General features: G+C 51.1%; 1 protein-coding gene across 1 annotated transcript in view; it reads right to left on the reverse strand.

Moving 5' to 3' along the window:
- Positions 1-15,518, reverse strand: part of LOC144607541 (SH3 and cysteine-rich domain-containing protein 2-like) — a 69,785-nt gene that overhangs the window by 1,394 nt on the left and 52,873 nt on the right. Inside the window, exons 4-7 of the mRNA XM_078424435.1 lie at positions 15,434-15,495; positions 9,642-9,748; positions 5,996-6,047; positions 3,442-3,579 (exon numbers count right to left, since the gene is read on the reverse strand). Of these exons, the coding sequence (XP_078280561.1) occupies positions 3,442-3,579; positions 5,996-6,047; positions 9,642-9,748; positions 15,434-15,495 (359 nt within the window). The remainder of the gene's footprint in view (positions 1-3,441; positions 3,580-5,995; positions 6,048-9,641; positions 9,749-15,433; positions 15,496-15,518) is intronic.

Genomic DNA, 15,518 nt, shown 5'->3' on the forward strand with positions numbered 1-15,518 from the left:
GGGGGAGAACAAAGGGGGCTCGGCGAGGGGGGACCGCTGTGTGGGGGGGGGAGAACAAAGGGGGGCTCGGCGAGGGGGGGACCGCTGTGTGGGGGGGGGAGAATAAAGGGGGGGGTTCGGCAAGGGGGGGACCGCTGTGTGGGGGGGGGGGAGAACAAAGGGGGGCTCGGCGAGGGGGGACCGCTGTGGGGGGTGGGGAACAAAGGGGGGCACGGCGGGGGATAACTTTGTTGGTGCCCTTTATGTGGCAACCCTTTGATTACCTTGGGTGAGTAAAACAAAGAATATCACTGTACTTGTTATATGTGACAATAAAGTTAGTTTGTTTGTTTCCTCCCTCCCTCCCTCCCATCCCTCCCTCCCTCCCTCCCTCCCTCCCTCCCTCCCTCCCTCCCTCCCTCCCTCCCTCCCTCCCTCCCTCCCTCCCTCCCCTCCCTCCCTCCCTCCCTCCCTCCCTCCCTCCCTCCCTCCCTCCCTCCCTCCCTCCCTTCCTTCCTTCCTTCCCTTCCTTCTTCCTTCCTTCCTTCCTTCCTTCCTTCCTTCCTTCCTTCCTTCCTTCCTTCCTTCCTTCCTTCCTTCCCTTCCTTCCTTCCTTCCTTCCTTCCTTCTTCCTTCCTTCCTTCCTTCCTTCCTTCCTTCTCCACCCACCCAGCAATGAGCCATCTGCCTGATGCAAGTTCTTGTCCAGAGAGACCAGTCGAACATTTAAATGGCAACGCTAGCTGTGTTCCAGCCATGACCTGGTAACGTGGCTCCATCCCAGTCTGGTTACTGGTGCAGATATGAGGAGCAGCAGATACCGGTTTACAAAAACAAACCCCAACACAAAGTGCTGGAGTAACTAACGCAGCAGGTCGGGCACAATCTCTGGAGGACATGGATAAGTGACGTCTCGGGTCGGGTACCTTCTTTAGACTGAGGGTAGAAGGGGGGGGGGGGGGGGGGAGAGAAAGCTGGAAGAGAGTTGGGGGCAGGACAGAGCCTGGCAAGTGATAGGTGGATGCAGGTGAGAAGACACAGGGCAGCACGGTGGCGCAGCGGTAGAGTTGTTACCTCACAGCGCCAGGGACCCGGCATCGATCCCGACTACGGGTGTACGTTCTCCCGGTGACCTGCGTAAGTTTTGTCCGGGATCTCCGGTTTCCCCCACCACCACTCCAAAGAAGTGCGGGTTTGTAGGTTAATTAGCTATGGTGAAATTGTACATTGTCCCTAGTGTGTCGGACAGTGCTAGTGTTCGGGGCGATCGCAGGTCGGCATGGACTTGGCGGGCCGAAGGACCTGTTACCACACTGTATCTCTAAAGCCTAAAGTTAGCAAATCGAAGGCAGCACACTGGTTATTTCTGATGCATTTCTCCGTCCACAGTTTAATGGAAGTCCACAGCATTTCCCCAGAGAGTTCCTCTATTCGGGGGGAGGCCAGGAATTGGGGAAGGGCGCTTCTGTCCGGTGTGGTTCATCCCCGTCGTGACCTTGTTTAGTTGATTGTTGTCATGTGCACTGAGGTACAGCGAAAAGCTCTTCGTGTGTGTCCTCCCCAGTCAAAGAAAAGACTATATGTGATTTACAATCAAGCTGTCCACAGTGTGCAGACAGACGCAAATGCTGGAGTAACTCAGCGGACAGGCAGCATCTCTGGAGAGAAGGAATGGTTGACGTTTCGGGCCTCGACCCTTCTTCAGACTGACGAAGGGTCTCGACCCGAGACGTCACCCATTCCTTCTCTCCAGAGATGCTGCCTGTCCCGCTGAGTTACTCCAGCATTTTGTGCCTGTTTTCGGTTTAAACCAGCGCCTGCAGTTCCTTCATACACAGAGTACAGAAGCAAAATAAAAGGCTTGGCGTATTTAGTGCTGCTGCTGAAAGAAAGACTTATAAGTGTTCAGCGATTGTAATAGAGTGATACAGTGTGGAAAAGCCCCCTAGGCCCAACTTGCCCACACCGGCCAAAATGCCCCATCTACACCAGTCCCACCTGCCTGCGTTTGGCCCATATCTCTCTAAACCTGTCCTATCCATGTAACTGTTTAACTGCTTCTTAAACGTTGAGATCGTCCCAGCCTCAACTACCTCCTCCGGCAGCTCGTTCTATACACCCACCACCCTTTTGTGTGAAAAAATTCTTATAAAATCTTTCCACGCTCACCTTCAACCTAAGTCCTCTGGTTCTCGATTCCCTTACTCTGGGCAAGAGACTCTGTGCGTCTGCCCGATCGGTTCCTCTCACGATTTTTGTGCACCTCTGTAAGATCACATCTCATCGTTCTGCGCTCCAAGGAACAGAATCCCAGCCTGCTCAACCTCTCCCTGGAGCTCACACCCTCGTGTCCTGGCAACATCCTCGTAAATCTTCTCTGCTCCTTTCCCAACTTGACAACATCTTTCCTGCACCGCCCATCACCCTTTCACCACTCAAATTGCTGCACAATTCTTTCCCCCTTCACCTTAAACCTCTGCTTCTGGTCCGTAATCTGGCCAATTTCCCCCTGGGATAAATAAAGTTGTATCGTATCGTATTGTATTGATTCCCGTACCCTGGCAAGAGACTCAACAGAGTATACTGTATACAGGTGTTCCTCAGAGACCGTTCCCTCCGTAACTCCCTGGTCCACTCGTCCCTTCCTACCCAAACCACCCCATCCCCGGGCACTTTCCCCTGCAACCGCATGAGATGCAACACCTGTCCCTTTACCTCCCCCCTCAACTCCATCCAAGGACCCAAACAGTCTTTCCAGGTGAGACAGAGGTTCACCTGCACCTCTCCAACCTCATCTATTGCATCCGCTGCTCCAGATGTCAACTTATTTACATCGGCGAAACCAAACGCAGGCTCGGCGATCGCTTCGCTCAACACCTGCGCTCGGTCCGCGTTAAACAATCTGATCTCCCGGTGGCCGAGCACTTCAACTCCCCCTCCCATTCCCAGGTCTGACCTTTCTGACATGGGCTTCCTCCAGTGCCATAGTGAGGCCCACGGGAAATTGGAGGAACAGCACCTCATATTTCGCCTGGGCAGCTTGCAGCCAGGTGGTATGAACATCGACTTCTCCAACTTTAGATAGTTCCTCTGTCCCTCTCTTCCCCTCCCCCTTCCCAGTCCTCCCTCTATCTTCCGTCTCCACCTATAACTTTCTTCTTGTCCCGCCTCCCTGACATCAGTCTGAAGAAGGGTCTCGACCCGAAACGTCGCCCATTCCTTCTCTCCTGAGATGCTGCCTGACCTGCTGAGTTACTCGTAAGCCGGGCAGCATCCGTGTATCAATAGACAGACAATGTATAGCAATGTCGACAATATTTTGCGAGAGACGTGATCGATTCCTCTCGTGATCTTGTACACCTCCAATGTAAGACAGTGCACATCCACCTCTGGGACCAGCTGGCAAAGAGTCGCCTGGCTTTGACGCCATCTTGTTTTGCAACGTGTGAGACGCGAACTGACCTGCAACTCCTTGAGGGGCAAGTGCCCCTGGTCTTTGCTGCCTTGGTACGTTCTGTTGCACTGCCACACTCTCTCGCCCGGACGGATGCGCTGGACAAAATTGGCGGGAAATAACCCCACCCGATCCCCGATCTTGCCCTGAAACAAAGCAGAGGAGAGCCGTGCCAGAGGTTCCTTGTGAAAGACCCACGGGGCATTAAAGACGGCCGGCTCGGTGGCGCAGTGGTAAAGTTGCTGCCTCGCAGCGCCGGAGTCCCCGGTTCGATCCTGACTACGGGTGCTTGTCCGTACGGAGTTTGTACGCTCTCCCCGTGGCCGCGCGGCTTTCCTCCGGGCGCTCCGGTTTTGTCCCACGCTCCAAAGACGGACAGGTTTATAAGTTAATTGGCTCGGTATAAATGTAAGTTGTCCTGAGTGTGTTGTGGGTAGTGTGAGTGGGCAGGGATCACTGGGCAGCGCGGACTCGGTGGGACAAAGGGCCAGTTGTATCTCTAAACTAAACCAAACACATTGAAGAACCAGGACATGTTTTCTGATATTCTAGTTCAGCTGACATACAGAACAAAACTTGGATCCCGACAGTTTATTGACATTGCACTGAGCCCAGTGTGTGTGTGTGTATGTGTGTGTGTCTGTGTGTGTGATTGTGTGTGTGTGTGTGTGTGTGTGTGTGTGTGTGTGTGTGCGTGCGTGGGATAGATCTAGTGTACGGGGGTGATCGCTGTTTGGTGTGGACTCGGTGGGCCGAAGGGCCTGTTTCCGCGCTGTATCTCGAAGCTGACAAGAGGCCGTACAATCGGGCAATGAGCATTCTGTGCGCGGAGTCGTTTAGAACGGTGTTGCCGGATTTAAACTTTAAAGTAACATAAATCTGATCGGCAAAACACAAGTGGAAAAAAAATAATCCCATCTGTTTCTCCTATTGTCTGAATTAACGAGCTCGATGTTAATCACTCATTTTTATTCATAATCTCGGATGCCCACCTTGATCCTGGTATCTCCCTCTGCTAATAATTTAAAATAAATGCCAACCCATATCACACAGTGTCACTAGTCCCACAGGAGTGATTAGATTCAAAGTAGGCAGGCTCAGCACAAGTTCCATTCCACCTAATAACACCCTGGAATTTTAATAAGTAATAAGGTCAGGACCCGATTGTAAAGTGGTGAATGAAAGCAGTCTCAACTCTTTTCATTCCTCTAGTTTCACTCTCCCCTTTTTTTTTTACAGCTTGTCTGTATGAAGTTTGGGTGTATGGAACGAGCTGCCGGAGGAGATAGACAATAGACAATAGCTGCAGCACTTCGAGCCAGCACTGCCATTCAACATGATCCTGGTTGATCATTCTCAATCAGTACCCCGTTCCTGCCTTCTCCCCATACCCCCTGACTCCGCTATCCTTAAAGCACTATCTAGCTCTCTCTTGAATGCATTCAGAGAATTGGCCTCCACTGCCTTCTGAGGCAGAGAATTCCACAGATTCACAACTCTCTGACTGAAAAAGTTTTTCCTCGTCTCCGTCCACCATGTTTAACAGACATTTAGACAGGTACATTGACAGGACAGGTTTAGAAGGATAAGGGGCCACACGCAGACAGGTGGGGCTAGTGTAGCTGGTGGCATGTTGGCCGGCATGGGAAAGTTGGGCCGAAGGGCCTGTTTCCACGCCGTATGACTCTCAGGCGAAATGTTGGCACTATCAATGACATCCATGGCTCCAATGGCGTCAGGCTCAACTTTACACCAGCGTTAAACTTTCTCAGATCTTCAACAGATAAAGCTTCAAAACATAGAAACGTAGAAACATAGAAAATAAGTGCAGGAGGGGGCCATTCGGCCCTTCGAGCAAGCCCCGCCATTCATTGTGATCATGGCTGATCATCCACAATCAGTAACCCGTGCCTGCCTTCTCCCCATATCCCTTGATTCCACTAGCCCCTAGAGCTCTATCTAACTCTCTCTTAAATCCATCCAGTGATTTGGCCTCCACTGCCCTCTGTGGCAGAGAATTCCACAAATTCACAACTCTCTGGGTGAAAAAGTTTCTTTTCTCCTCAGTTTTAAATGGCCTCCCCTTTATTCTTAGACTGTGTGGCCCCTGGTTCTGGACTCGCCCAACATTGGGAACATTTTTCCTGCATCTAGCTTGTCCAGTCCTTCTATAATTTTATACGTCTCTATGAGATCCCCTCTCATCCTTCTAAACTCCAGTGAATACAAGCCCAGTCTTTCCGATCTTTCCTCACACGACAGTCCCGCCATCCCAGGGATCAATCTCGTGGACCTACGCTGCACTGCCTCAATTACAAGGATGTCCTTCCTCAAATTAGGAGGCCAAAACTGTGCACGAAAGGAGACATTCTTGCTTTGACCGCGGGGATTGAAAGGTTTTATTGAGGAAGTCAGCTGGCAATAAAATGGCTGTGCTGTAATTCCACAAGGTTAATAGCAACCCCTCCTCTTCCTCTCTTCACTTCATTTGCTGTCGGGCGTCAGCGTAAGCTCCTGAATATTTACCGCAGTCTGATTGCCAATAAGCCGTCTGATATTTACCTTCCACCAGTCTTCATTGGAGTCGTCCGTGACCACAATCCTGTCCCCTTGCCTGATAAAATAATAACGAGATTATTAAGAGACGCCTCAAGCTGGGCGCCTTCACGCTCCCTTCATATCTTCCAGAAATGATTCACACTGCCAGTCTACTGAAGTAATTGGGCTGCTGGATCACGATGGAACGTTTCAGTGCGAGCCCAGCGCGTTGGTGCTTTGGAGAAGCGGACATCTTTGCGAGCCGACCTCAGGGAAATAAAATATTGACAGAATCTCTGCCCCGATCAATTAGTGCCGCAATCCTGCCAGTCCCGTTCTTCCACCGAATCCGCCCATTATCCCTGCTCCAAATCCTGTCCCATTCCCATTCGAGGGCAGTGGTTGCCTCCATTTCCATCACCAACCCTGAAGGCAATGGACTCACAGATTAACGCCGCACTCTGTCTTAAAAGTATTTAGGCTTATGTTCAGGCTTATTAACGTCACTTCTCCTGAGCTTGGGTAGTTTTCAAGGTGGAGATTGACAGAAACATGATGGGGGGTCGAGAATCATCCCGGGAATGAGTGGGTTAACATACGATGAGTGTTTGAAGCCCTGTACTCACTGGAGTTTAGAAGGATGAGTGGGGGGGGACCTCATTGAAACTTACCGAAATGTGAGCGGCCTGGATAGAGTGGGTGTGGAGAGGATGTTTCCACTGGTGGGAGAGTCTAGGACCAGAGGGCACAGCCTCAGATTGAATGGTGGAGTAAACTTGATGGCTTAATTCCACTCCTATCACTAGCGTTATCTCGAGGTCTCAAGAAGCTATGTGTAGGAAGGAACTGCAGATGCTGGTTTAAAACGACGATAGACACAAAATGCTGGAGTAACTCAGCGGGACAGGCAGCATCTCTGGGGGGAAGGAATGGGTGACGTTTTGGGCCGAGACCCTGCTTCAATCTGAAGAAGGGTCTTGACTCGAAACGTCACCCATCCCTTCTCTCCAGAGATGCTGCCTGTCCCGCTGAGTTACTCCAGCATTTTGTGCCTGTCCCAACAAACTATGATCCACACCCCAGAGATTCGTAGAGTGTGGCTGTAAAAATAGTGAATGCTAATGTTTGCTACTTCCAAAGCTCGCTAGTTCTTGCAGTTTCAGAATATGATTCCACAATCAAAGAAATGGGAAAGAGAGAGAAAGAGAGAATACAATAAACTATTGAGCTGTTCACCTGACTTCAGTGGTCAGACAACAAGGTGAAAACTATAATAAGGGATGTGTTATCAAGATGCTTAGAAGGCAATAATATGTCTGAATATAGTCAACATGGACATCTCAAAGAAAATTGATTTGCCTTTCATTAGCAGATGTTTGCATAGTGCATTGGAGGTATTAGTGGATGAGAGGGGAACCCATAAATAGATTTTCATTTTGGATTTGGATTTTCAGAATGATTTTGCTAAATCCCACATAGACGGTTAGTGAACAAGATTGTTCTTACCTTCTAGGAGCAGAATTATGCCATTCGGCCCATCGTCTACTCCGCCATTCAATCATGGCTGATCTATCTCTCCCTCCTAACCCGCTTCCCCTCTCTGTCCCCTCCCCCTTCCCAGTTCTCCCACTAGTCTTCCTGTCTCCGACTACATCCTATCTTTGTCCCGCCTCCTCCCCCTGACATCGGTCTGAGGAAGGGTGTCGACCCGAAACGTCACCCATTCCTTCCCTCCCGAGACGCTGCCCGGCCCGCTGAGTTGCTCCAGCATTTTGTGTCTAGCTTCGATTTAAACCGGCATCTGCAGTTTTTCTTTTCATGCTCATCAAGAATCTGTCCATCTCCGACTCAAAGACATCCAAAGAGATTAAGAGATGCGTGTGTAGAGTAAGGGCAGGTGCTGAATTTTACTTGGAACACAGAGTGCTGGAGTATCTCAGCGGGTCAGGCAGCATCTCTGGGGGACATGGATAAGCCACGTTTTGGGTCAGGACACTTCTTCAGTCTGAGGAAGGGTGTCGACCCAAAACGTCGTCTATCCTTGTCCTCCAGAGATGCTGCCTGACCCGCCGAGTCCCTCCTCATTAATCTATTGACAAATATGATGCTGTGGCGTCTCCCAAGGGTCGGGCCATACCACTACCGACCCCTCGACACGGGAATGGACCGGTCCAGGGGGGGCGGTCCTTTGCTACGGATATAAGGACGAGGTTTTGGGCGCGGAGACATTCCAGCAGACTTGACCGGTCTGATAACTTTAATAAAACCAAACCTCACGAAATACCCGGCTCCTCGCCTTTATTTCGGGCCTCTTTCGACGCGCCACAATGCCTTGTTAAACTGATCATAAGGTCACAAGGAATAGGAGTGGAATTAGGCCATTCGGCCCATCAAGTCTACTCCGCCATTCGATCATGGCTGATCTATCTCTCCCTCCTAACCCCATTCTCCTGCCTTCTCCCCATAATCTCTGACACCCGTATTAATCAAGAATCTCATCTGCCTGTACACGATCCCCATCCCTCTATTCCCTGCACTTCCACATGCCTATCTGAAAGCCTCGTAAGTGCCACTATCGTAGTTGCCTCCACCTTCGTCCCAGGGAGGGAATGTCCAACACTAGAGGCATTCCAGGCCCCCACCAAACTCCGTGTAAAAAACTTGCCCCGAACATCTCCATTAAACCTTCCCCCCTCTCGCCTGTAACAACGCCCTCTAGTGTTGGACATTCCCTCCCTGGGACGAAGGTTCTGACTGTCTACCCTATCTACGCCTCTCATCATTTTATATACATCTGTCCTGTCCCCCCTCCACACCAGATATTCCAAAGAAAACAAATCAAGTCTCGAAACATAGAAAATAGGTGCAGGAGGAGGCCATTTGGCCCTTTGAACCAGCACCGCCATTCATTGTGATCATGGCTGATTATCCACAATCAGTAACCCGTGCCTGCCTTCTCCCCATATCCCTTGATTCCACTAGCCCCTAGAGCTCTATCTAATTCTCTTTCAAATTCATCCAGTGAATTGGCCTCCACTGCCCTCTGTGGCAGAGAATTCCACAAATTCACAACTCTCTGGGTGAAAAAGTTTCTTCTCACCTCAGTTTTAAATGGCCTCCCCTTTATTCTTAGACTGTGTGTCCCCTGGTTCTGGACTCGCCCAACATTGGGAACATTTTTCCTGCATCTAGCTTGCCCAGTCTTTTTATAATTTTATATGTTTCTATAAGATCCCCTCTCATCCTTCTAAACTCCAGACTGTGTGTCCCCTGGTTCTGGACTCCCCCCCAACATTCTGCAACCCTCTAACCCAGGGGCACAGGATTGCCTGCTCCTCCATCCTCTACCTCATGAAAAAACTCTTCGACACAGAGTTTACACCTGAGTTCAGGTGTTCACACCCGAGTCAATAACCCAAATTCAGTTCCAGTTCCAGCTTCTTGGTCACATGTACCGAGGTGCAGTGAAAAGCTTTGAAAAGCTCCACGCGGACAGTGCCCGAGGTCAGGATCGAACCTGGGTCTGTGCGCCAGTGGCTCTACCTGCTGCACCACTGAGGTGGACTCCGTCGGTGCAGGGGTAGCGAGGGTGGATATTTTCAGACCTATTCCCCAGCTGAAGGAACGGGCAACAATGGTTGACGTGAATGACGCCAAACGACATACTCACTGCAGGCCAAGGTCGTTATGTTCCTGGGGTACAAACTTGTAGAGTGCGACGTAGGTGTGCATCTGCAGGATGTCTTTCCGGACCGAGGGTCTCCTGACCTGTAGGGGCTGACAGAACACGAGCTTTCAGTCAGGTGAAGAAATGCCAGCGTCACAGGATACTTCTCCTTAACTCCCTCTGCAGGGCGGCACTGTGGCGCAGCGGTATTTATAAACGCAGATGAGTTCAAACGACCACGGTACAAAAAAGAAACTGCCCCCTTAAGTTTGCTTTTAATTGGCAATTTAAGGAGGTCGCAGAAAGGTTGATGTGAGAAACTGAAGCATTGTTCCAAATGGCGTGTCGAGGAAAGGTAGCATTCGGAAGCGACACCGAAGACAGACACCAAATGCTGGAGTAACTCAGCGGGACAGGCAGCATCTCTGGAGAGGAGGGATGGGTGACGTTTCAGGTCGAGACCCTTCTTCAGAAGGGCCCAAAACGTCACCCACAGGTGCTGCCTGAGTTACTCCGGCATCTTGTGGCTATCTTGGGGCGGCACGGTGGCGCAGCGGTAGAGTTGCTGCCTCACAGCGCCGGAGACCCGGGTTCGATCCCGACTACGGGCGCCGTCTGTACGGAGTTTGTACGTTCACCCCGCGACCTGCATGGATTTTCTCCGGGATCTTCGGTTTCCTCCCGCGCTCCAAAAGAGGCACAGGGAGGAAACCGGAGCACCCAGAGGAAACCCACGTGGTCATGGGGAGAATGTACAGCCGGCACCCGTAGTCAGGGTCGAACCCGGGACACGGGGAGGGACATCGGTCATCGGGAGAACGTGCAAGCTCCACAAAGACAGCACCCGTAGTCAGGGTCGAACCCGGGACACAGGGAGGGACATCGGTCATCGCGAGAACGTGCAAGCTCCACAAAGACAGCACCCGTAGTCAGGGTCGAACCCGGGACACAGGGAGGGACATCGGTCATCGCGAGAACGTGCAAGCTCCACAAAGACAGCACCCGTAGTCAGGATCAAACCCGGGACACAGGGAGGGACATCGGGAGAACGTGCAAGCTCCACAAAGACAGCACCCGAAGTCAGGATCGAACCGCTGCCAGGTTAGAGCCAACGGTCTCTGAGGCAGCAGCACTACCAGCTGCACCACAGTGCCCCCCCCACCCCCCGCCCATCACCACACCATGACAACTGTTGAAAAGTATGCAACTGAGCACAATATCCAAGCATCTAACACAAACTGGTGAGACCGCTGCTGATTTGTGACAAAACTCCACTTAACTGCCTTTCCCCCAAAATCTAGTTCAGCTTCGTTTAGCTTAGAGGTGCAGCGCGGAAACAGGCCCTTCGGCCCATCGACCTGCGATCCCCGCACACGAACACTTTGGAGTGTGGAAGGAAACCGAAGATCTCGGAGAAAACCACCCGGTCACCTTGTACACTCATACCAAGTGTACAAACCCAAGCCAATTAATCTACAAACCTGCACGTCTTTGGAGTGTGGGAGGAAACTGAAGATCTCAGAGTAAAGCCACGCGGTCACGGGGAGAACGTACAAACTCTGTACAGACAGCGCCCGTAGTCAGGATCAAACCCGGGTCTCCGGCGCTGCATTCGCTGTAAGGCAGCAACTCTACCTCTGCGCCACCGTGGTTAAAAATACCCTTTCAATCCCAAACGTATCAACCCCTCCTTTAAGAAGCTCCATAATCCCACCTCTTTGACTAAATTCCTATTCACCAGTCCTAATGCTTCCAGCACTTTCTGTTTTTATTTTGATATTTCTCCTCAGGCATAAAGAAAATTGGACGACTTACAGGTCGGTCTCATTTCCACCGGTCTGTAAACCCATGTTAATCTTCTGAAGAAAGGTCTGAATTTTTAGATTTAGATTTAGAGATACAGCGCAGAAACAGGCCCTTCGGCCCACCGGGTCCGTGCCGCCCAGCGATCCCCGCACACCAACACTAGTCCTACACCCACTAGGGACAGTTTTTACATTTTACCCAGCCAATTAACCTATATACCTGTACGTCTTTGGAGTGTGGGAGGAAACCGAAGATCTCTGAGAAAACCCACGCAGGTCACGGGGAGAACGTACAAACTCCTTACAGACGGCGCCCGTAGTCAGGATCGAACCTGAGTCTCCGGCGCTGCATTCGCTGTAAGGCAGCAGCTCTACCGTTGCGCCACCGTGCCGCCCTGAAGAAAGGTTTGAAGAAGTGTCTCGACCCGAAACGTCACCCATTCCTTCTCTCCAGAGATGCTGCCTGACCCGCTGAGTTACTCCAGCATCTTGTGTCTATCTTCGGTTTAAACCAGCATCTGCAGTTCCTTCATACACATTGACTCTCTGCTTAATTGATCTGTCTATTAATAACGGTTCTCAATATCACTGTGCTGTGATTCTACTGCTAGATAAGGCAGTGATGATTTTCACGACCAAATCAATGTCTTAGTCATGTCTGAGCGGATACAATTATCACTTCCCCCTCCACTCTTGCTGGTGACGACGCTGGCCGAGAAATTTAATTACTGGGTTGTACAGCCCGTTCGTTGCAGTCCATTTGTGGACTTTAGACTCCAGACACACAGCGTGGAAACAGGCCCTTCGGCCCACCGGGTCCGTGCCGACCGGCAATCACCCTGCACACTATCACCATCCCACACACACTAGGGACAATCTACAATGAACAGAAGCCGATATAACTGACAAACCTGTGGGGCTTTGGAGCGCGGGAGGAAACCGGAGCGCCCGGAGAAAACCCACGCGGTCACGGGGAGAACGTACAAACTCCGTACAGCCAGCCCTTTGTTGTGACACAAACACTTAAAAGACATTTGGGCAGGTAGTATAAGAAAATGACTGCAGATGCTGGTACAAATCGAAGGTATTTATTCACAAAATGCTGGAGTAACTCAGCAGGTCAGGCAGCATCTCAGGAGAGAAGGAATGGGTGACGTCTCGGGTCGAGACCCTTCTTCAGACTGAAGAAACGTCACCCATTCCTTCTCTCCCGAGATGCTGCCTGACCTGCTGAGTTACTCCAGCATTTTGTGAATAAATACCTTTGATTTGGGCAGGTACATTGGTAGGGTAGGTTTGGAAGGATATGGAGCAAACGCAGGCAGGTGGGAATAGTGTAAATGGGACATGTTGGTCAGCATGGGCTCGTTGGGCCGAAGGGCCTGTTTCTGTGTTGTGTGATTGTGTGACACTATAAACTATATTCTGCACTCCGTCTCGTCTCCTTTGCTTTATCTATTGTACTTGAGTTTGACTTGTATTTATGTCTGTTCTGTTGGGATGGCATGCAGCTTCTCACTGTACCTCGGTACACGGGACAATAATAAACCTAAACCCATGCCTCCCCTCTGCGCAGGTGATCCTGGAGTTTTGTAAACAAGCAAAGGGAAGAATATGCTGGCTATTACTCTGATTGCAAGCACATTGTCCCACAGACAGATCACATCTGTCCAGTGTGTTCTCAGCGTGTTACTCTAATTGGGGAGAAGATGAAAGGATATTACTGAGGTGCTCGGCAGTGAGCAGCTAATGAACTCATTTGTGAATTCACTGGTGGCCGAGAACATTTGTTGGAAACGTGCCCTGAGCTGTCAAGGTTGGTCACATTATACAAGGCTGGTCGCAACCCTCCAGGATCGTGGCGGCATTGTGCATCACGATTACGTGCGGGCGGTCATTAAGGAGCATAGAAACATAGAAAATAGGTGCAGGAGTAGGCCATTCGGCCCTTCGAGCCAGCACCGCCATTCAATATGATCATGGCTGATCATCCAGCTCAGTAGCCTGTACCTGCCTTCTCTCCATACCCCCTGATCCCTTTAGCCACAAGGGCCACATCTAACTCCCTCTTAAATATAGCCAATGAACTGGCCTCAACTACCCTCTGTGGCAGAGAATTCCACACAGACTCACCACTCTCTGTGTGAAGAAATGTTTTCTCATCTCGGTCCTAAAAGACTTCCCCCTTATCCTTAAGCTGTGACCCCTGGTTCTGGACTTCCCCAACATCGGGAACAATCTTCCCGCATCTAGCCTCTCCAACCCTTTAAGAAGAGCATTCCCATTACCATTGAGGAGCACTGCGACCTCGCCTGCTGACTGCTCGGTGACAATGGGAGCCTCGGCGATGGTGGGAGCCTCGGCGATGGTGGGAGCCTCGGCGATGGTGGGAGCCTCGGCGATGGTGGGAGCCTCGGCGATGGTGGGAGCCTCGGCGATGGTGGGAGCCTCGGCGTCGGTGGGAGCCTCGGCGATGGTGGGAGCCTCGGCGGTGGTGGGAGTGGTCGATGAACATGAGGGGGGGACGAGAGGAAGACAATGAGGACCGCCGTGAAGAACAATGGATGACCCGGCATGGGGAGACCACCGTGAGGGATGGTGGGAGAACAAAGGGGGACCCAGTGTGGGGGGGGGGGGGGGGGGGGGAGGGGTTAACTCAGTAACCTGTTGAGTTACTCCAGCATTTTGTGTCTACCTTCAGTACGAACCAGCATCTGCAGTTCCTTCCTACACATTAATTCAGGGCCCAGGCAGTTTTAGAATCCTCTGCCCAGGGGGTAAGCCTGCGTTTGTTTGTTTGTTCGTTTGTTCTGGTTTAGGCCCTGTGCACACGGCAGACAGCAAACGGTCGTTGTCTTTATCTTTTTATTTTCACATTAAATTTAATTTTAATTTCAAGTTTTTGTGCGCCTCGTTGTGTGTCGTGACTGTCGGCTGACCAGCTGACCAGCTGACCAGCTGACCTCTGGGGATGCATAACGTTCTGCCGCATCGTATTGTACATTGGAGGAACAGCACCTCGAGTCTCGCTTGTGCAGCTTACACCCCAGCGGGAGGACTTTTGATTTCTCTAACTTCAAGTAGCCCTTGCATTCCCTCCTCCCTCAGTCCATCACCCCCCCCTCCCCCAGTTCTCCGACAAGTTCCACTGTCCTCCTGATTAATTTTACTGTTTGTATCTCTCGTGGTCATCTCCCCCTCAGCCAACAATGAACCATTGTACATCACCTTGAGCATCGTCTGCTATGATCTGTCCTATTCACACCTTACATTCTCTTTGTACCCTTCCCTACCTCTAGTTCAGTTTAGTTTAGAGATAATGCGTGTAAATGGGCCCTTCAGCCCATCGAGTCCACGCCCGCCTCGATCGCCCGTAACGAACTTCCACGTTGCCATGATCAGCCATGATCACATTGAATGGCGGTGCTGGCTCGAAGGGCCGAATGGCCTCCTCCTGCACCTATTGTCTATTGTTCAGAGTTCAGAGTTGTGAATCTGTGGAATTCTCTGCCTCAGAAGGCAGTGGAGGCCAATTCTCTGAATGCATTCAAGAGAGAGCTGGATAGAGCTCTTAAGGATAGCGGAGTCAGGGGGTACGGGGAGAAGGCAGGAACGGGGTACTGATTGAGAATGATCAGCCATGATCACATTGAATGGCGGTGCTGGCTCGAAGGGCCGAATGGCCTCCTCCTGCACCTATTGTCTATTGTCCAGTGTGGAGGAAACTGCGGCGCCCGGAGAAAACCCACGCAAACTCCTTACAGACTTGCAAAACTCCTTACAGACAGCACCCGTGGTCAGGATCGAACCCGGGTCTCTAGCGCTGTAAGGCAGCAAATCTACCACTTTGCCGCCCATGTTTAATTGTAGGCCGCAGGAACTCTGTGGGTCAAGCAGCATCTGTGGTGGCAAAGCAATGGTTGATGTTCCGAGTGGAGACCCGGCACACGGGCAAATGTTTGCCTCGATTCCGACGTTAATTGGATTTACCTGAACGGGCACAGAACTCTCTCCTTTATCTTCTGTTTCTACGGTTCCATTCTCCAAAGGCACTTTAGTGAGATAAAAACAAAAA

The sequence above is a fragment of the Rhinoraja longicauda genome, chromosome 29 (genome assembly GCF_053455715.1).
Source record: "Rhinoraja longicauda isolate Sanriku21f chromosome 29, sRhiLon1.1, whole genome shotgun sequence".
NCBI lineage: Eukaryota > Metazoa > Chordata > Chondrichthyes > Rajiformes > Arhynchobatidae > Rhinoraja > Rhinoraja longicauda.